A 22805-nucleotide genomic window follows, 5' to 3' on the forward strand; every position below is an offset into this window, starting at 1 on the left:
TTTCCTGAAGCTGTGGAAAGATATAATATAATATAATATAATATAATATAATATAATATAATATAATATAATATAATATAATACAATATAACATAACATAATATAATATAATATAATATAATATAATATAATATAATATAATATAATATAACAACATAACATAATATAACATAACATAACGTAACGTAACGTAACGTAACGTAACGTAACGTAACATAACATAACATAACATAACATAATATAACATCTATTTATATATATTTCCTCTCTCTTATTTTTCTCCTTTTTTACAATTGTAAATATTTTATTTAGAATCTAAACTGATTTGTTTCTCTGCATTTGACAATAAAACTGTTAAATCTTTAAATCTTGAATCTTGAATATTTATGTGTCATTGTTTATTTTGATATTAGTGCCTCTTTCTCAAAAAAAGATTCATTTAATAATATTTTACACAAATTTCACAAACAAGTAAAAAAAAAAAAAAAAAAAATGACATCATCACACATTTCAATCAAACACCAGTGAAAAAGGTCTGAAGCTTCTTATTTATTATTTTATTTAATTATTGTACATTATGTTCAGTATCAGACGTCTGGTTGTGTTTATTAATTACACTGTTCAGAGTATAAAATAATGTATTTTGTGTACTAAAGTAAAAACTTACTCTACTCAGACACAACTTAAACAAATTCTATAAAATATTAATAAATTACATGTAATTCCACCTTTTTTAAAGATGTGATGTCTGAATTGCGTCGTTTCCTTTTCACAAGCTCCACTTACTTGTTTTGTCTCTTCAGAGCTTTCAGCAACATGTCATGACCTTCATCGGTTTGCTGCTTTGTCACGGAGGATGCTTGTCGTCTCTGTGACCTGATGAAGGCCATGAGATATGGCTGAAAGCTCCAGATAAACCTAAGTAAGTGGACCATGTGATAAGAATGTTTTAACAGCAATAATGAAGCTTAAAAAAAATAAAAAACATAAAAAAAATACATCAGAAATTTTTGACTCATTTTTTTTTTAGTTTTAATAAAGTAGGAAAGTGTACTTTTAATGTTAGGAGGTTTAATGTTTTATATATTTTTATAAGATTATATTATGACGAGGATGAAAGAAGCAGGAAAAGTTTCCATCATATGTTCAAGAAATTAAAACATGTTACACCAATAAAAAGAAACTAGAGCATAAAATAAAACCTGCAGTCTGATCTGTTTAAATCATTCATGACTCATTATTACATCTTCACTGATTACTGATACGTTTCAGAGTCATGATGTCATTGATTGATAAATTCAGTGATGAATCATTTCAGATGTTTTGAAAACATTTTGACTTCTATAGTTACGAAAGTTAATTAAACAAAAAATAAAAATAAAATAATCCTCCAGTTTCCTCCAGAGGTCTGAACAATCAGAAATAAAAGTTTATATATATATTTTACAATAATATAATTTGGCTTTAGTGTTTATAAAATGTTTTTTTTTTAATGGCAGCTTTTTTCAGACTTTCTCAAGACAAATATTCAAGTTAACAGCAGCGTCACCAGAGACTAAAGGCTGCAAGAAATAGTTGAATAAATATCTTGTGAAGCTCACAGGAGTTATAAGTTTGAACAGATTCTTCATATATTGTTTGATATGAACAATCAGCTCTGAAAAGTTTGGCTTTTTACTTGAATTTTGATTTGTGAATATCAAATTTGGTGAAAATAGTGAACAAATTAGAGACTCCTGTCAAGTTCAGTGAATCTAAACTAGACATGTTTCCAAAGTGAAGAAAAGTAAATATGATCAGTGATGAAACTATTTATAATTTACTCCACAGCTGACATCAAAATAAAACCTGTGAAGCAAAAATAATGACTTTGGTGTGTGTGTGTGTGTGTGTGTGTGTTTGTGTGTGTGTGTGTGTGTGTGTGTGTGTGTGTGTGTGTGTGTGTGTGTGTGTGTGTGTGTTGATGACGTATGTGGGCGGGGTCAGAGTGACCTCACCTGTCGCTCAGGTGAGTTTATCTGCGACAACAAAAAGCCACCAAACAAGGAAGTGAGTCAGAGCTCGCGCGCAGCAGAAAGACGTTTCGACCTTTTGTTGGTTAAAAAACAGTAAAAACACAAAGTTTTGATTTTATTTCGATTCATAAAGTTTCTTCTGCAGTTTGAAGTTCCTGATCCGGTCTGAAGAAATGCGTCTCAGGTTCTGCATCCTCGCTGTGTGCTTCCTGGTCTGGCCTGGTCTGGCCCGGGACTGTGACTGGGACCAGTCCATAGATCCGGATCAGGATCTGGACCCGGCCTCTCTGGCTGCAGGGGCGCGGAACCTGGGCCGGATCATGGAGGTGTCTGACCCGGAGAGCTGCCGGGCTGCGTGCTGCGATGAGGCGGACTGTGACCTGGCCCTGCTGGGCTTCCCGGCGGACGGAGCCCCGCAGTGCGCGCTGGTCAGCTGCGGGAGCCGCCGGGACTCGTGCGTCCTGCAGCCCAGCACGCAGTTCAAAGTTTACCGCAAGAATGTGAAGCCGGAGCCCCGCCAGGCCGCGCCGGAGGACGACGAGAAGCCGCACATCGTCCCGCTGCTGGGCTCCTGGGAGCCGCGGAGCAACGACACCAACAACGGTAACAACCGATAATCAATCAATCAATCAATCAACATGTGGCTCTGCTGCTCAGTCTGATTATTGATTAGTGAGATTGATCTTTTTATAATATAAACTGGATTTTATTCAGTCTTGTTGGTAAATTCTGACGCCAGAAAATTCAAAGTTTAAGGAACTTAAACATCAAAAGTCAGAATGAAATGAGGTGATTTTGTGATATTGATTGATGTTCTCTCTGTTATCTCTGGTTTTGAGGGATTTTGATGGTTTGATGATTTTCATTATTTTCATGATTCATCTCTTAGAAGAGTTTAAAATGTCAGAAATGGTTTTTGTTTTGTCCAAAACACAAAAATATTCAGATTCCAGTGACGGAAAACAGAAAAGCAGCAAATCTGAGACGTTGGAGAAACTAGAAATTGGGAGATTTTTGTCATTTTTGCTTAAAAAAAACAACTTAAACGATCAATCGATGATCAAAGTAGTTGTTGATGAAGTTTTCTGTAGATGATCTGCTGCTGGAAGCTGCTCCGCTGGTTCAACCAGCTGACGGATTAGTTCAACACGTCTGTTTGTTGACTCACTAACATGTCAGCATCAGGAGGAAGAGGAGGATGATGATGATGATGATGAGGTCATGAAGAAGCGTGCTGGAAAACACGTCTTTACTGAGGAGAGATGGTCACGTAACTTTGGACAATAAATAAATCAATCAGTTAATTAATCCGTATCAAACTGATGGTGAGCAGAGATGTGAAGTTTATGTGATTTGGGCTTAAAGTTCTAAATCTGTGTGAAACTATTAGTTGATCGATTGATTGATTGGCAACTAATTTCATATTTATTGTTTTGGTCATTTTGAGCGTTTCATTGATTCATATTTTCCACTTTTTTTCCATTTTTAAATCATTTATAAAGTGAATATTTTGGGGTTTTGAACTGTTGATGTGACAGAACGAGACTTCTGAAGACGTCATGTTTGACTCATTTTACACTATTTTACACTATTTTCAAACATTTTACAAACCAAAACAAGTCAACAAGGTTTCTGTCCTGAACTTCCAGCGTCCATCTGTACATGATGTAAAACAGAAATATCATTTCACAATGAAAAAAAAAAGCAAAAATTAGAAGAAAATGTTAGTTAATGGTCTGAAAATGTCTCACAAGCCCTTCGGTTCTTCTTGTGATTTACTTTTTGATGACTGAGTGATTTTATTTCAGGTACTTTTCAGCTCACATGTAAAGATTCGCTGCTTCTTTCATCATGCAGGACGTTAAACTGTCGGTCAGGTAAAACAGAACATTTGATGACGTCACATTTGACTCTTTACTGACATTTTAAATGATCGGTTTGAGGGAACATTCAGCAGATTAATGAGAATAATCGTTAGTCGCGACCGCTGATGAGGAGGCCTGTCAGTTGTCTCACATTCATTGGATCTGATGTGTTGCGACACATTTCCTTCATGACTGTAGAATCCTCAGATGGTTTAATCCAGAGCTGAGACAACTAATACTAATAATAATGATAACGATCGTACATGTTACTGATAGATACACAGCGAGTTAGAAAAGATCATTAACGGAGCACACGGTACTAATCGATTATTCAATCAGCAACATCGTTTGAATCTTTTTCGTTTCAGCTTCTTAATCATCAAGTTTTTCTGTTTTTCTTTGTTGTAGGTGACAGTAAAGTGAATATCTTCATATTTTAGACTGTTAGTCAGATGAAACAAGACATTTGAAGACGTCACTTTGGACATTTTCACTATTTTCAGACACCTCGTGAACCGCAGCTAACGATTGTTTTCAGTATTAATTAAGCTGCTGATTATTATCCTGATGAATTGATTGACAGTTCAGTCTATAAAACAGTGAAACATGCTGTTATAACCTCCCAGAGTCTAACATGACGTCATCAAACTTCCACTTTTATCTGAAACCAAAAGATATTAAAGTTACTGTGATATAAGCAGCTGAGAAACTAAAGCAGCAGCAATAAGTCGATCAGTCGATCGAGAGAAAATCAATTTGTTTTGGTAATTGATAAAAATACCAAATGTTTATCTGTTCCAGCTTCTTAAATGGGAGGATTTGCTGCTTTTCTTTGGACAGTAACACAAATATCGTTTGGTTTGGACTAAAAAAAAATGAAGAATTTGAAGACGTCACATTGGATTTAATTAAGTTAATCAATAAATTGCAAAAATAAACATCAGAGTAATTGATAATGGTTGCCGCTAAAGCTGGAACCATCAAATGACAAGACTTTTAGTGAGATCATTAAAATAATGGAGCTGCAATGATTAATCGATTAGTTGTCAACTACTTTGATCATCAATTGTTTTGTTTTTTTTAAGAAGAAAAAGTTAAAATTCTCTGATTCAGCTTCTTAAATGTGAATATTTTCTGGTTTCTTTCGTCTCTATGACAATAAACTGAAGATCTTTTAGGTTATGGACAAAACAAGACATTTGACATCTGTAGTTTTAATCAAAACAGCGGAGCAGGAAGGTCACCAGACTTATTTACCTGAAAACACGTCATTAAAGCAGCTTTCCAGACCTGGAAATGACCGAAATCATTCAGTTCAGACTCACACTGAACTTTTTGAAACTGTTTTTGCAGGTTTTTGTTTGTTTATTAAGGTTTACATCCTGTGTTGGAAATTTACAGCCTCTGCTTTTAGTGAAACCAGTTACAAACAGTACAGATGGAAAAAACCAACAATAACTTGATGTTTTAGAGACATTAGAAACATCATGTAAAGTTACAGATAAGCAGACTCAGTGACTCATTCGTTCCAGACAGCTGAGGTGTCTGTTGGTCTGCTGGTTTGTGTTGTTTCCTGGTTTGGTGTGAATGTGAGGAGGAATGCCGCCGACCTCGCTCTGCGGTTTTCTACCAGCGCGGCTTCTTCACTCACAGTTTCCTCATCAAACCTCTGAAACAAAAACACAGTTTACTTGAATGCACTTCCTGTATCGTGGTGTAATTGTGCTGCATTCCAGGTTTTTAAATAAGAGGTGGAAGAACATTCACACATTTTTATACCGGAGCTGAAATGATTATTGATTAGTCAGTCGACAGAAAATGAATCATTAACTATTTAGATAATCAAATAATGTCATTTTTAATCAAACGTGGTAAATATCTGCTGGTTGCAGCTTCTTAAATGTGATGATTTAAAGCTTTTCTTTGTAACACATGACAGTAAACTCAATGTCTTTGTGTTTGATCCATGACGACGTCACCTGTGACTGAGAAATAATAACAAACATTTTTCAGGCAAAATGATGTTGATGTTGAGTTTCGTAGCTTAACAGTGATTGAAAAAAACAGCAAAGTGGAAGCGACGAGTATTTCTGTGTAATTATCAACATTAATTAAGTTTTCTTCTTTTTTTAATCTCAATTTTATTCGTTTAACTATTCATCTATTAATTATATTCTTTTATTTTGTGTTTTTCTTAAATGCAGTTTTACTTTTACTTCCTGTTTTTGTGTATTTTGTTGTTTTTTCTCTTCTTTTAATTATCTTTTGTTCAAAACAGACTAAATATAATGTTAAAAATGATTAAAAACAAACAGATAATTCCACCTCCTAATCAATATTTTATTTATTTGTTTGTGCCAATCACATCAATTTTATTAGTGAATTTATGGTACTTTCCCACACTGTTTGCATCAGATAAACAACTCACTGAAATATTCTAACATTAAAACTGAAAGTCGACACTTAAACTTTATAGTTGCTGATTAACTGGAGATCTGATGAGTTTGAGTTCAGCCCTAAAAACACGTCACCATCCAAAACTGTCGCTGAATTTAATCCATTTCCTCGTCTCACCTCGAACTAACCTGCACAGGTAGAAACTGCGTCACTATTTGGATGTTTCTCTCACAAAGGGAACATATTTTCAGCTCTGATAGCTGCTGTGTGAATCTGCTGAGTTAATGCTGGTGATCTTTGTTCTCAGTCAGCGCTGGATCTCCAGGTCGGACCGGTCAGTCCGGTTTCTAGAAGCTAAGAACAGTAAAGCACAACACAAAACTGTTTGATCAGCTGTGATCTTTTAGAGAGCAGAGTTAGTTATTCTTATTGGTGAAATAGACAAAAAGAGAGACATAGAAGATAAATAAGACAATAACATAATGCAGTTATGATGATGTATGTGACGATATGACGAGAGTCTGGGAGTAGAGATTAGATTAAGGTGTGTGTGTGTTTTGATGTTTGTATGAGAGGCAGTGATATGTGTGTGTTAAGTGATCCTGGACAGGTTGGTGTGTGGCGGAGAGAAAGACGAAGACATATTGTTAATGTTATAGCAATAATAAATATATGATGTAACAGCAATATAATAATAATAATAATAATAATAATAATAATAATAATAGCATCGTTATCTACAGTACAATGTAATATTGACCATTATAATAATTAACATGACATTTACATTACAGCAGTGAGGAGTGACTCCCTCCCTCCTTTGTTAGTTTAGTTTAAGTCTGTAGTTTCAGGGACATCTGGCTTTGAGCCGCACCCAGAGGAGGACCACGGCCCGCTGCAGGTTTTGTGCTTCGGACCACTCCCAGACTGTTTGGGAGGGAGTCTGTCTTTGTTTCTTTGTTTTCTTTTTTGTTTTGTTTTGTTTTTTCTTCTTTTAAAGACGGGGGTTGGGATGGTTGAGCTTACTTCACCCCCACCCACCCCAACCAGAACCCCCGCTGTGCTGCCAGAGGGCCGGGTGGGGAGCCACCAACCCCCGACCCCCCCCAACCCAGTCCAGCCCCATTATCCCATCACTATTGTTTGGCTGTAACAAGGTCATTATCACAATTACAGTAAATGAAAACAAACAATTAAACAGATGAATTAATAAGTAGAGTGTCTGTGTAAAGAAAAAACAAAAAATAAATGTGTGTAATTGTGTGTGAAAGTGTGTGTGTGTGCGTTGTAATACGATGTGTTGACACGAATGGGAACCATCTTTCTTAAAAAAAAACTGTGGTGATGTTATTGTAAGCAGTGATTTTTTTTTTTCCATACATATGTATTCTGAAAGGAGGTTGGTCCAGTGGTTAATATGTATTGAATTATTGGTGTTCTTGGTGACAGTTAGAGAAATGATGTTCTTGTATTTGTTTGGTATGTTGACATCTGAAGTGTCTCCTAGCAGACAGAGCTGTAGGGATGGACGGATTCTACAGTCCAAGATGGTGGAGAGTTTTTATGTTACAAGCCCCTTTCACACCACCTGTTCAAGGCGGGAATGCTGCACCTTTATTCCACCGTGCTGTTCTGTATAAAAGTTACGGACACAGAGTCGAGGGGGTGGGCAGAGTTGCTCTGCCAATAAGCCGGCTACGGAGGTAGTCACAGAGCCGGATCGACGGCCAGCAACGCCGGCAGTCTGTGTAAAAACACACACAGGGGTGGCATTATGCCGGCTTTGTTTGCTTCAGTGTGAAAAAGCAAAGGCGTCTTAATGACGGATCCTCTTTACGGCTATAATGCGGCATCTCTGGATAAAAGAGCCTACAGAGTCCCAAAAAAGAATGAACCGGTTGGCTCAGAGTGCTGTAACAGAGATCTGTTGTGCCTATTGTAGATTGTGAGCAAGTTTATTTTCATTTTATATTGAGTAATATGTATTCTGTGGATGATTTTTTTATTGGTTAGATCAGTGTTCCAGCTAGCTGCTGGGACTCGTACAGAATAATCTGATGTTTATAAAAGTCTGTAGAGCTTTCAGGTTAGTTTATTTGAATTTGTAAATTGAATGATATCATTAATTATTTCAGAAGGTTCAAGTGGGTTATAGGTTATTTTAATTTTTGCTTTGATTATGGATTTAAGTTGTAAGTATTCTGGTGTCTCCCAACTCCTCCCTGCTTCCGTATAAAGTCTTTGAAGTCAATGAACTGGTTGTTATGGGAAAGATGATGAAGGTGTTTTGTGCCCATGTGTGATAGTGAAGAGGGGTTCTGTGGAGCTGTAAGAAGTGTTTTTACATTGTTGGAGTAGAATTAAAAATCTGAACGACTTTCCACTGGGCTGTCAGAGTTGTGGAAATTACAGTATTTTTAAAGCTGGGATGGTTGTGTTGAGGAAAGGTAAATCTGAGGGTGAGATGTTTTTGCAGTATAGATGTTCCAAGTCTATCCATGAGATATTATGGTTGGTTTGATGGATCCATTTAACAGGTATTGTATTTGATTTTCCAGGTAGTAGAAGAAGTTTGGAGGCTCAGGCCCGCCTTAAGATTCGCTTTTTTGTGGAGTGGATAGTTTAATAGTTTTTATTTTTCCTGTCGACATGTGATAGATTTGAATTTATCTGCTGGTGTTACAGGCAGCATTGAAAAGAAGTAGTTCATGCGTGGGAGGCATTTTCATTTTCGGTTTTCAGTCATCCTATGAGTGTTCCCGTAAGGACAATATAATATCATCTGCATAGAGGCTAATTTATGTTGGAGGTTTGTGGTGTGAACTTCTTTTAATGGCATCGTTATGACTTATCACATCAACATCTCATTACATTTGAGGATCTCATCTTGTTTTCATACGATCGTTTCATTGCATTGACAGTGCCATCGCATAACTCTCTCTCTCTTTCACTGGGTCTTTGTGCATCTGTGATTTGTTCCACTTCATGAAGTTCATATATTTTCTGGATCCATGTTTGTTTATGTCAGTTTTTAATGTTTAGGCTTCTTACAGAAGCCGGAAGGTGAGACTGTCAGTGTCTGTAGCACTGATACTGCCTGAAACACTGAAGAAGAGTCAGTCAGTCATAACGTAAACACAAACACCAGAAACCGAGGTCTGTACCACGAAGCAGGGTCAGTGTGTTAGCAGCTGTGTTTGAGTCTAAATCAGTTTCACAAATCTGGCTCACTTGTAACCCGGTTAGATCACCGTGGTAACCAATGCTGAACAGCTAACCTGCTCCTGAGCACGTTAACTTCAAGGAATCATCATTCCTGAAGGATCCTGACAGAAGTCTGGTGGAGATTTTGAGCCAGGCTAAAAGCTGCTGTGACTTTCACTGACTGTTAACATGTCACTTTATTAAGTTTTAATATTTCTCCACGTCAGTTTATCCAAGTAACACTGGTTTGGAAATTCGCTCCCATATTTTTGGAGATGTGAGGAGCTGCTGGCTGGATGAGACCAGCCGGTCATCTCGACTGTGGCCATACTGCAAATTAAATCGATTTAACAGTTTCATACTGCAAACTACTATGAAAATCAGTATATAGTACATACTGCATACAGCGTTCGTCGGTAGTATGTAGTAGGCAGTTCCCAATACAGACATTGTGTTTCAGATTGTTATACTCATTTTAAAATAGATTTTTAAAATAAATAACATTTTGTGATTTGCAGACTGCTGAAGAAGAAGAGATGTTTCGTGATAATGTTTTGCTGTGGATGACAAACCTGCAGAAACGGATGTGTAAATGCTGAGTTTGGTTTGACAGTTTCAGTTTCAGCCACGTCAGTGTGACTGTGACCTAAAACCAGCTTTAAACTGGTTCCAGTTCCACAGAGAGAGACAGAAATAACAGTTAATGAAATGTTAATGAAAACGCACTGAACGAACAGTTAACGACCAACAGAACCAGAAGAACCAGCACATGAACTCTAAAACCTGTTGATGTTCCCTCTCTTCTTCTTCTTCTTCTTCATCTCTTTCAGTCCGCTGTCGTCTGCCGATGAAGGTGGGTGTGTGCCGTGCGGCCTTCCCAAAGTTTTACTACGATGTGACCAATCAGAGCTGCCGGACCTTCACGTACGGCGGCTGTGGCGCCAACGGGAACAACTTCGACTCCCAGGAGGAGTGTGAGGCCACCTGCAGCGGAGTCTCAGGTAACACAACAAACATCTAAAATGTCTCCGGCTGCTGATTGGCTGTCACAGCTGCAACAATTAGTCAATTAATTGATTAGTCGATTGACAGAAAATAAACAATTTTTATTTTGACAGCTGAATAATAACGCCAAATGTCTGCTGGTTGCAGATTCTCAGATGTGATGATTTGAATCTTTTCTTTGTTTCGTGACAATAAACTAAAGATCTTTGGTTTGAACTGTTGATCAGACAAAACAAGACATTTGAAGATGCATTTTTACTATTTTCTGATACTTTATAGACAAAATGATTAACCAACTATGAAAATAGTTACAGCTGCAACAATTACTCGATTGACAGAAAATTAATGGCCAATAATTATTCATACTCATTTTTAAAGAAAAACGTCCAAATTCTCTGAATATTTTCAGTTTCTTTAGTCTTTATGACAGTAAACTGAATATTTTTGGGTTGTGGACAAAACAAGACATTTGAGGACGTCATCTTGAGAAATACTGATCCACATTTTTCACCATTTTTTGACATTTTATAGACCAAACAACTAAACGATTTAATGGAAAAAACAATCTGCGCCATCAATAATTAAATAATTGTTAGTTGCAGCTCTGTTTTGAGACTCAGCTGAAGTCTAAAGCTCGATTTATGGTCGCTCAGAACTGGTTCTTACGACGTGCCGTCCGACAACGTCAGAAATCAAATGTGTTAGTCGTCGTTAAAACAGTTTCACTCAGAGTTGGAGTGAAACGCCGACACAGAGAGAGGACGAGGGGGACGAGGGGGACGAGGGGGACGAGGGGGACGAGGGGGGTTTAGAGTTCCACTTTCTGACAAGCATGTCCGAAGGAGTGTACAGCCACCTAAATGCTGCATTCACGTTATGTGGTTGATTCTGTAATTATCAGTTTTCGTTGTGGAAATAAGTCGTAATCATAACTATGAAACTCCTAATAACACAAAAGTGTCTGAAAAGCAAACAAACAAGGACAAAGTCTGTTGTTTGAGTAAATTAAACCCAGATTCAATGGTCACATGGTGCTCAGGACCAACTCTGCAGCTGTCACAAGACCGAAACACCTACGACAGCATTAATCACAGAACAAATCTTTAATAACCTGCTCGTTAGCTTCAGGTCGGATCGTTCGTTGTGTCTCTTTGGGGATTTTCAGGCTTTTAGATCAGTTTGAAACTCTTTAACTTTCTCTCTGCTTCTCTTCTATGATTAACTTTTCTTCCCTGAGTTTATTTTAGTTTTGTTTGTTATTATTTCTCCTTTTTTTTTGTATTTCATCTTCTGCTCAAAAGTCGACTCTGGTGGGACTCGAACCCACAACCTTTGAATCACTCCTCTTAGTGTTGACTAGAAGTCCAATGCGCTATCCATTGCGCCACAGAGCCTGCTGGCTGCAGGGTGTCGGGTTCCGATTCATGCCTGCGGGGCGGGAGGAGGAGGGGCGGTGCGGGGTGGGGGGGACTGAAAGGTCCGAGGTCAAGTTTTCTTTCCATGCAGCTGTTAACACGACGGACTGAGTGTGTCGTTCGTAGTTTGATCTGAAGGCTCCAAACTGAAACCTGCTGTCAAACTTTACGAGGCTGCGTCAAACATGAGCTCACCAGAGTATCAATAAAGTTTCATCTTATTCAATATTTTAGTTATTTTTTAACTGGTATATTTGTCTTATTATCACATTTATAATTTACAATAAATTGAATTTGTTACTTGATAAAAATATAGTTAAAAAGTTCAGTGATGTTTAATAAAGATTTCAATTTATCCTTCCGGACTTTTTTAAAACTTTATTGACCAAAGCAGATTTCCATTTTAAATTTACTGTAACAATAGTGTTTAACTGTGGAAATGGAAGAAGGTATAATTAAGCTTATTCATAGTTATATAAGTATGTAAACAATGTGGACATGAAGAACTTAAAGAAACAAACACACATAGAAAGAGAGAACGAAAGATACATTTCAGATACTTTAAAAATGAGATTATAACATCAACTAATGTTTTTGTTTTGTAATTTTAAAGCATTTAGCAAAAAGATATTTACACAGTTTTTGTTGTTGTTTTGCTTAATAGTCTAATTTTGCTTTTTGTATATTCAGATAGAGATAATCAATATGTCTAATAAGCTTTTTCCTCCCTGATTTTTTTTTCTTACTTTAAGTTTACAATTACTAATCAGTATCTAAACAGTTAATAAATGGTTTATAACTCACTATAATGTAGTTATAAGCAGATATAAGGACATTTTAAGTTTATTAATGAATAGTATTTATTATAACTTCTCCTTTGAAGACATATTTTATGTTATTACAGCTGTGTTTTACTATATTGTCATTCATGATCTGTTCATACAGCAGTAAACACTTCAGGATGTCCACAGGAGGAGTTATAGTTATTGATTAATACATTAATCAACAGCTGCATTATAGTGAGTTATAAACCATTTATTAACTCTATTATAGCTTCATTTCCATCGTTTCAAGTTTTTCATTATTTCATCGTGCTGCGGTCTGACACACTGATGAGGTCATTTTGGTAACGCTCGCTCTCATTGGCTGAACTGTGAGCTGCTCAGATTCCTTTTGAATGCGTTTCTCACACTTCACACGTTCTTGTTTCATCTCGTCTGTCTGCTGTTCTGCTCAAAAGTCGACTCTGGTGGGACTCGAACCCACAACCTTTGAATCACTCCTCTCAGTGTTGACTAGAAGTCCAATGCGCTATCCATTGCGCCACAGAGCCACGTGTTGCTGCAGCGCCGCAGGAGGGATTTTACTCTGGAGAACACACACACACACACACACAAACACACATACTGATGCTTTTCACAGAGGTGTTTACTGTAAACTGATGTCGTCCAGCGACCAGAAACACAAACATGTTTGGATGATGATGCACAAAAAAAAGTTTGAACTGACTTTATCTCTTAAAAATGTTGGTTTGTTTCAGTGAAAATCTGTAAAAGCTGAAGTTATTCCACCCTTAAAGGACGAGTTCACAGTTTTAAAACAACAGTCAGGAGCCCAAATGAACATTAAAGCTGTTTTTCTTGCTGTAATCATTCCTCCTGTTCATACTTACCCTTCATAATGTACTTACAATAGTAGTGATGGGGAACAAAATCCACAGTCCTCCTTCTGTGCAAGCTAATATGAAGCTTCAGCATCCAAACGAGTCAAATCAAGTAGATATCTTTCAACATTACAGTCTTTTTAGTGCCAAAGTCCCTCTTTTTGTTACTATTTGATGCTAAAAACACTGTAAACGTGTCAGATATCCGCTTGATATGACTAACTCAGACTGCTGAAGCCTCATATAAGCTTCACAGCAACTTTTAAATGCATTTATCATCATTTTAAGACACACTTGAAGAATTATGAACCCGTCCTTAAATGGCAGGATGAAACATTGAGGGTTTTAAGGTGTTTAATTAAGAGATTTGATTTCCCAGAAACACTTGATCACTGGTGAAGTGTGTGTGTGTGTGTGTGTGTGTACTTTTATTACTGACGTTGTGGGGACGTAAGTCTGTCAGGTACAGTGCGGGGACTCGCCTCCAGTTTGGAGACAAAAACAAGTTCCCATAATGTAAATCATACAATTCTAGAGTGATGATTGGTTTAAGGTTATGGTTTGGTTAGGATTAGGTTCATTTCTCCAGGAAATGACTGAGTGAAGTGATTGAAACACGACTGTGTGTGTGTGTTTGTGTGTGTGGAATCAGGTTTCTGTGGTCAGACCGGTTCTGTGAACTATGATCCTGAAGACAAACAAAACGTTCCACCTGAACAGAAAACTTTTTTTTCCCCACTTCATGGGGAAAAAAAAAATCAGATTTCCAGCAGCTGTTCTTTCATCTCACTGTCTTTTCTTTCTGTCTTTGTTTCTCGTATCTGCGTCATTTAGAGCTGCGACCACTTAACATCATGATTGATTATTTCCTGAGTTAATCATTTCTTTGTGGTGCTGGGTAACTCCTGAAAACATTCTATACTAGTGCATATTTATAATAGAAAGAAAGGAAGAGGGTGTGGTGCCTGAAAGATGTGGCAGGGAGGGTGTTGCATGATGGAAAAATGTAGAGTTTGACACTAACGAGAGGCTAAAAAGTCAGGATATCATTTACGAAACAGGAGGTAATACTGCAGTTGGTTGGGACTATTTTCAGCAGCGGATTAAGCCACATTTGGTGCTGTAGTGAGTATTTTAGGCAGCAGCACAGTGTGTGTGGAAGGGAGTCAAAATAAACTCATGAGACATGGGTGGAGTTCTTTATGCTGTGTTGTTTTGAAAGAGAATTATGAAATTAAAAAAAAAAAAGTGAACACAAAGCAAATCTTTAAACCATGTGGAGCCTAGTCATCGAGCATCATATCAAGGAACATAAGAGATCTGATCAAGTTTAAAAAAACTTCAACTCCTGTTGTTGTGACTCTGTGTGTGTGTGTTCGGTCTGTCAGTGTTGTGTAACGAGAGCATTACGTGTGTGTGTGTCGGGTTAATGGATGCTTTTTCAGGAATTTGAGAACAACTGGGAGTGACAACTTAAACTAACACTCCCTCTTCTTCAGATAACACCCAGAGCGGGAGGTGAGGTGTGTGTCGCACATAAAGATGTAATCTTTCTTCTCTGGCTGCTGGTCATTTTAGATGGATTGAACTTTAAAGGAACAGCACTACATTTCGTGTCTTTGCATCTTCTTGAGAGTCACATGATTCAAACTGTTAACTAAACTATAAACTACCATTTCTACCACAGCAGACCAAGAACCTTTAGAGGAAGTGACACTGCGTCTACATTAAGCCGCTAAATCCTAAAACACTGTTTTCATGCATCCACAGCAGGAGTTTCAGCTCGTTTCTGCAAACACCTCCATCCACATTAAAACGCTAAAACAAGTAAGTCTCCTCTTACTGAGCATGTGCAGATGACAGCAAGTCAGACACAGAAAACCAGAGAGAAGAATCGGTATAATGTTTCAGTTTCTGCAATGGTTTATTGCAGCAGATTCCAACAGTTGAGCAGAGAAAGGTGGTAGATAACTACGTTTAACTCTAAACAAGCTTGACAATAAAGACAACAACGCTCGCATGAAGCCGCCCGCCATTGCTGTTTCTTTTTCTTCCTTGTGGTGAAAAACTGTCCTTCCATGAACAGGCCAGTAATTGTGCAAAGAAAACATTTACATCTATAAGAGAGGGGAGAATCAGCAATGTCATATTCTAATCTTCCGTGTGTGATAAGCGAAGGCCGCTAGGTCATGTGTGTTGGGAGAAATGTGGAAGAGGCCAAGTACAACTGATGTTTGGATTATTACCAAAGTCTTAAGATCAAGCCAGGTGGGGTTTAGCAATTAAGCTCCACGTTAGGAGGGGTTATGAGAGGTATATAATGTAATGTTTTATGATTTTTCATTAGGTCATTTGTCCCGGGTCAAAGCCTCAGTTTGCTTTGTATTGCTCTTTATGCAGAGTAAACCTATTCACATTGAACTCTTTCAGCTTCCAGTGTATTCATTTGAGTCTTTTTCATAATTAGTGGTAAATTAATTTCTGAGTTGTGGGTGACCTGAAGACTTCTGGCCCATCTGAAGATTTCCCACGACGTCCTCTTCCAATGAAACGTCGCAGTACTGCCACCATCTGTTCTGTCAATGATATGACAGCGTTTCTACAAAGCTTTGTTTTCCCCAAACACACTACAACACACACTTTTCACATTTACTCTGGAGGCCATTTTGGAAAAGCTCCATTTTCAGGGGAGAAAAATGTTGTTTTAGTCTGGACGGAGGAACAAAATGGAGAGAAGAAGATGTGCTTACGAATTTAGCGGGCTTAGTGTCTCAGGAAGTAAACCTGCATTTGAACCAGAAGAATCTAGTTCCCGTCGGATAGTTCCAGGTGTTTTTACATTTCAAAGGTGAAGGAACTTTAGAGGATGACAGTCACTGATTGGTCAAACACAGACAGCACAGCTGCTTCAACTTATGTAGCACTTCATTCATAAAACAAGGAAGTACTCTAGTATCGATATTATGACGAGAGAGGACTTTTCTCTTCATGAACCTTAAGAGCAAAGTTACGTTTTGTTGTCAAGTTGCCAACTCGTTTTAGAAAAGAGAGAGAAAGAAAGCAAGAAAGAATCTGCGTATAAAATTAAGTTTTATTTTCATTACCAATTTAATCTTCAGTCTTTTGATCTGTAAAACATCAGGAAACAGCCCACAAATCACACGTTCCTACAGCACAAGGTGATGTCTCCAAATGTCTTGTTTATTCCGACCAAAAATATTAAATTTACTGTAAGTACGAGGAGAGCAGGAAAGTCTCATATATGAGAAACTGGAACCATGAAATATCTGACATTTATGCTTAAAAATTATTTAAACAATTAATTGATTCACAAAATAGTTGCCAGTAAGTGTAACCAGAACAAACCACTCAGCATGGATCGTAACTGACCAGTGTAACGAGTAACTGACCAGTATAACCAGTAACTGACTGGTGTAACATGTCTGTGTTCAGGTTCAGTCCTTCCTGACGAGTCGACTCCTGCTCCTCCTGAAGTTCCTGTCAAAGCTCCTCGAATGGCTCCGGCCTTCAACTCAGGTAAAGACTTTAAACTGTGGTAGAAGTACGAGCAGCACTAAATGTAGTATTATTATATAATGTAGTATTATTATTAGTAGTAATATTAGTAATACTTGTGTGTATTTGACTCCTAATGAACCTTCTTGTTTTCTGTCTCCCTGCTGGTCCAGAGGCGTCTCAGGAATCTCCCAGTCCGGTCGAATCCAAACCTGCAGAGATCAACCTCACTGAGAAAAAAGGTAACACTCACACACGCACACCTAGACACACCTAGACACACCTAGACACACCTGGACACACCTAGACACACCTAGACACACCTGGACACACCTAGACACACCTAGACACACCTAGACACACCTGGACACACCTAGACACACCTAGACACACCTAGACACACCTGGACACACCTAGGCACACCTAGAAACACCTAGACACACCTAGACACACCTGGACACACCTGGACACACCTAGACACACCTAGACACACCTAGACACACCTAGACACACCTGGACACACCTGGACACACCTGGACACACCTGGACACACTTAGACACACCTAGACACACCTAGACACACCTGGACACACCTAGGCACACCTGGACACCCCTGGACACCCCTAGACACACCTAGGCACACCTAGGCACACCTGGACACCCCTGGACACCCCTGGACACCCCTGGACACACCTAGACACCCCTGGACACCCCTGGACACCCCTGGACACACCTAGACACCCCTGGACACCCCTGGACACACCTAGACACCCCTGGACACCCCTGGACACCCCTGGACACACCTAGACACCCCTGGACACACCTGGACACCCCTGGACACCCCTGGACACACCTAGACACCCCTGGACACCCCTGGACACACCTAGACACCCCTGGACACCCCTGGACACCCCTGGACACACCTAGACACCCCTGGACACCCCTGGACACACCTAGACACCCCTGGACACCCCTGGACACACCTAGACACCCCTGGACACCCCTGGACACCCCTGGACACACCTAGACACCCCTGGACACCCCTGGACACACCTAGACACCCCTGGACACCCCTGGACACCCCTGGACACACCTAGACACACCTGGACACACCTAGGCACACCTGGACACCCCTGGACACCCCTGGACACCCCTGGACACACCTAGACACCCCTGGACACCCCTGGACACACCTAGACACCCCTGGACACCCCTGGACACACCTAGACACACCTAGACACCCCTGGACACCCCTGGACACCCCTGGACACCCCTGGACACACCTAGACACACCTAGACACCCCCGGACACCCCCGGACACACCTGGACACACTTGGACACGCCTGGATCACCTCTAGAGTCGAGAGGAAACTTACTCTGCTTCATTCTTAGACTCAGATACTTCAGGACATTTACTGAAGTCACTTTTGTATTCTGTTTATTTTAGTTTGTAGATTTAATTTCACTATTTTTTCTCTTTTTATTTGGATAAATCGAGGCATCAAACAAAAATGTAGCCATTATAATAACAGTTAAAGCAGGAAAGAAGAATTATAAACTAAATAATAAGAAATTAGTTCAAATAAATGAATAGAATAAAAATACAGGTATAAAAACTTAAATGCATAATTAAAAAGCACAACTTGTGTGTAATATTATAAATTTTACACACCAGAAAAACTCCATAGAATGAACTGTTTCCTTGTATGTTGCAGTCCTGCAGTGTTTCTTTGATTAAAATGATTTCTTTGTGTCTACATTTTCATATTTCAATGTCACCTGGTCTTTTTCGACTCATCACAAGCAAGTCAAACCTTTTTTAAAAAGAAATATATTGATCTTTATTGATTTAGCTGCAAGAAAATGCCTCAAAAGGTTTTATACTACTTCTTACACGAAGGACACCTGGAAACACGCTGAGGTGGAAAATCAGTGAGACTGAAAAGGAGACGAGACAATCGGACAGAACTAAGAAACAGAAATGTCTACAGAGTGAAACTAGAGAAACAGATAGAAGATAAACGGAGGGACAAAAAGACGAGAGCAGAGACAGAAAAAGAGAAATAATGGAAGTAATAAAGGAAGCCGAAGCGTCACTGCAGAAGCTGCAAAGGAAAGAATGAAGAGAGACGTTGAGAAATCAAAGAACAGACAGAAATAAAAAGAAGTTTGTTTACAGTTTTGAACAGTTTTTCCTGAGAATAAACCATCTGTGTGTGTGTGAGAGAGATAAACTGTGAGAATAAGGTCAGATGATCAGTAAACATGACTGTGACTCAGTAATAATAATGTCATTCTCTCTCCTACAGAAATGTTGGCTGATGACTTCGCTGGTATGTTCCAACTTTTCCTTCTTTGTAACACAAAGCAGCATTTTTAGATTTTTGTTGTGTCCTTCGTTCCTTCAGTTTATTGCAGGAGATCTCAGCATTTTATCTGCAGAGCCCATAAATCTATAATTAACCAGCACTTATGCAAACGTGGATTATTTATAGAATGGCAGCTTAACATCAGTCTGAACTGGTGATTCAGTGGACGTTGAACTATCACCTTGTTTCTCTGCTTCAGATCAGCTATTCCCACAGCACGTGGTTAATTTTTATTCATCACATGTACAAACTTTGCTAAAAATGTTAAAACATTATTGATTTTTTGCAGATATATATTACAGTGGGTTCATCAGAGAACAGCTGAGACTGAGCCGGACAGGAAATGTGCTCTAAAAGAGGCTAAAAAGCACCAGATTTTTGTTTGACCAGATTTGTCAAACATACATTTATCATTTCTAGTTGACATTGCAGGTTTGTGTGATGTGAACGGTGTGTTTTTTGCTTCGTGCTGTTTTATTATTGTGCTGTTATACGTCTTAATTGTGACCTGCTGAAGGACTGCAGATGAAAATGAGCTGTAAACTAACTCTGGCACAACACATCAAATGGTAACATTCATGTTTAACACTGTACGTGGTCCCTTACTAATAAAATCAATAAATAAAATAGATGTAAACATGAATAAAATGAACAGCTGCAGTGGTTTAATCTCTGTCTGCTGTTTGGAACGATGGACAAAGTATGAAAATAGAAACTTAACATGAAAATGTGAAGATAAAAAAGTATTCACAAAATAACAAAGAGAAAGAGAGAAATAAAAAAATGAAATAAATTAAAAGTGTAATTGCCATGTTGTCCAATCAGAGCTCTGTGAGGCGGCGCCTCAGGCGGGTCCCTGCAGGGCGGCGTTTCAGCACTGGTACTACAACAGCAAGACGGGCAGCTGTCAATCATTCATCTATGGAGGCTGCAGAGGAAACAAGAACAACTACATCAACAAGGAGAGCTGTGTGGCTACATGTACAGCAGGTGAACAACACACCTGTGTGTGTGTGTGTGTGTGTGTGTGTGTGTGTGTGTGTGTGTGTGTGTGTGTGTGTCATCAGTAACATCTCCTCTCTCCTCCTGCAGTCACTGTGCTGCCGTCCAAGAAAGCTTCACCTGAGGACCAGGAGGAGGCAGACTACAAAGGTACACTAGTTATAAATAAAGTCAGCGCTGGAAAGTAACTAAGTACTGTATTTAAGTACAGTTTTGAGGTACTTGTACTTTACTTGAGTATTTCCATGTGATGCTACTTTCTATATTTCAGAGGGAAATATTGTACTTTCTACTCCACTACATTTATTTGACAGCTTTAGTTACTTTTCAGATGAAGATTTGACACAATGGATAATATAACAAGCTTTTAAAATACAACACAGGGGGTTTGAAGGGTTTGTCGTCTTAGAACAGGAAAGAGATCAGCTGTTTGTATGTTTTATAAGTTACTAAACACTTATTCACTCAGCCTAGTTTCTAATAAGTGAAGCTTTACACTAAATGACTGATTTTATCTGGTGAATCTGACACATCTGACCAAACAAATACGTGTCAACAACGTGAGAATAAAAGACAGAATAAAGTTTTATTAGATACACCTGTCAGATATAATGTTTAGTGTGTAGAGGAAAATGTTGTTGTTATATTAGGAGATAAAGTTCTAATGAAGCAGACGGTGTGTCGGTAGATAACTGATGACTGATGTGTGTCTATCAGAACGCTGTGTGTCGACCCCGGACCCCGGCCCCTGCCGCGCCGCCTTCCCAAAGTTCTACTACAACTCCAACACCGCCAGCTGCCAGTCATTCATCTACGGCGGTTGTCACGGCAACCAGAACCGCTACAACTCCGTGGAGGACTGTATGGCTCGCTGCAGCGGAGAAGGTAACGAAGCTGATTTCATTATTAACTGTTCATACAGATGATCCGTACGTCTGATCACGTGTCGTTCGTGTCCCCCCCCCCCTCCAGGCTCCTTCGAGGGTCGCGGCCGAACTCGCAGCCGCTGGACTGCAGGTCAGTTTTCTCTCTGAAAGATAAACTCAACAGACCAGACGGATGAAACATGATCTTCATCTCTCTCTCTACCCCCCCCTCCTCTCCTCTCCTCAGCCTTCTTCCTCTTCGTCACTCTGGCGGCCATCTCTGCTCTCCTGCTGGCGACGCTCGTCATCATCACGCTGAAACGTCACAGTCTGTCCCGCCGTCCGTCCTCCGTCAGGTAACATCTGAGTCCGACATATAAAAACATTATTAACCTTATTAAATCACAATCACAAGCACAAAATCATATTTCTCATTATAACATAAGTTGGTATGTCTAATTGCAGTTAAAGATGATTGATTAAGTTTTATTTCTCATTAAAACTTATCATGTTATAACAAGAAAAAAAACTTTTATGATATGTGTTAATTGTTGATGTAACAGGATAAAGTGATGTGTTTTTATTACAAGAAAAAGTTTCTGGTTATACAAAGAAACTGAGCAAGTATTTATTTGTCAGGATCATCATGTACATTTCCATCAAACCGGACACTTTTCTTTCCTCCGTTATGTTAAAACAAGATGTTTTTATTCATGATTAATTGATGTTTGTGTCTTTGTTCAGTGACAAGGAGGAGCTGCTGCCAGATCCAGATGAGCAGTGTTCTGTGGAGTCTCTGACCGTCCCAGAGAGCCCCAAACCGGACAAGGCCTGAGGAGAGGCCCTGGTTTCCTCCCGGGGGGGGGGGGGGGGGGGGGGTCTGCAGGGGGTCCTGAGGGGTCTCAGAGCTGATTTTAACGCTGTTATTCCTGCGACTTCTTAAAAGTGTCTGAAACATTCACACGTTCAACCGGGAAAAAAAATACAACATATTAGGAAACACAATGAATTACTGCATCTGAAGATGTGATTCTGAGCTGTGAGATCACAAGAAAAACACGTTAAAGGATCATTCTGCTGATTTTCTATACTTTTCTTCTTGTCAACAAATCTCATGTTTGGATCCAAACCAACAATGAACTGATCTACTAACAAGTATTGTGTGTGTATCAAAGCCTGATATATTTTATTCCTCCATTGTTGTCCAGAAACTATTAAAAACACGTCAGTGAGCCACATCGCTGCACTGGGTGACATGTTCCAAGAGTTTGGTCACGTTAGTTTGTTTAGAAACGGCACCAAAGACTAATAACTGCATCATGTTTTCAGTCACTGGAGAGTAGTGCTGTGTACGGCAGACGCTACTTAGCATGTGCATGAACACGGTTCTGTTTACAGCTTCACAACGTCTGGATGTCACATCAACAGACTTGAAGTCTCATTTTCATGTTGTTGCATAAATCAAAACTCTAAAAACACTCTGAACTG

The 22805-nt window shown here is 39.0% G+C and overlaps 1 protein-coding gene and 2 non-coding genes across 3 annotated transcripts; 1 reads left to right on the forward strand and 2 right to left on the reverse strand.

The window, feature by feature from the left end:
- Positions 1-2013: 2013 nt before the first annotated feature.
- On the forward strand, positions 2014-22187 carry spint2 (serine peptidase inhibitor, Kunitz type, 2). The gene is made up of 11 exons (XM_042414348.1): positions 2014-2618; positions 10312-10482; positions 17018-17101; positions 17254-17322; positions 19390-19413; positions 20275-20439; positions 20542-20601; positions 21169-21336; positions 21424-21468; positions 21565-21673; positions 22062-22187. Exons 1-11 carry the CDS (start codon positions 2189-2191, stop codon positions 22150-22152), a joined length of 1416 nt encoding a protein of 471 aa, XP_042270282.1. The 5' UTR covers positions 2014-2188; the 3' UTR covers positions 22153-22187.
- Positions 11789-11880, reverse strand: trnar-ucu. Its single transcript is given in 2 exon segments — positions 11789-11824; positions 11844-11880. It is a non-coding gene; the product is annotated as a tRNA-Arg (tRNA).
- On the reverse strand, positions 13143-13234 carry trnar-ucu. Its single transcript is given in 2 exon segments — positions 13143-13178; positions 13198-13234. It is a non-coding gene; the product is annotated as a tRNA-Arg (tRNA).
- Positions 22188-22805: the final 618 nt, after the last annotated feature.

The sequence above is a fragment of the Thunnus maccoyii genome, chromosome 6 (genome assembly GCF_910596095.1).
Source record: "Thunnus maccoyii chromosome 6, fThuMac1.1, whole genome shotgun sequence".
Taxonomy (NCBI): domain Eukaryota; kingdom Metazoa; phylum Chordata; class Actinopteri; order Scombriformes; family Scombridae; genus Thunnus; species Thunnus maccoyii.

Excerpts from the sequence above, each read along its gene's own strand:
- spint2 (XM_042414348.1), top strand. The coding sequence starts at position 2,189 with ATGCGTCTCAGGTTCTGCATCCTCGCTGTGTGCTTCCTGGTCTGGCCT. Across the intron at positions 17,102-17,253 it reads GGCTCCGGCCTTCAACTCAG|AGGCGTCTCAGGAATCTCCC; the intron begins GTAAAGACTTTA and ends CTGCTGGTCCAG. Across the intron at positions 21,674-22,061 it reads CGCCGTCCGTCCTCCGTCAG|TGACAAGGAGGAGCTGCTGC; the intron begins GTAACATCTGAG and ends GTCTTTGTTCAG.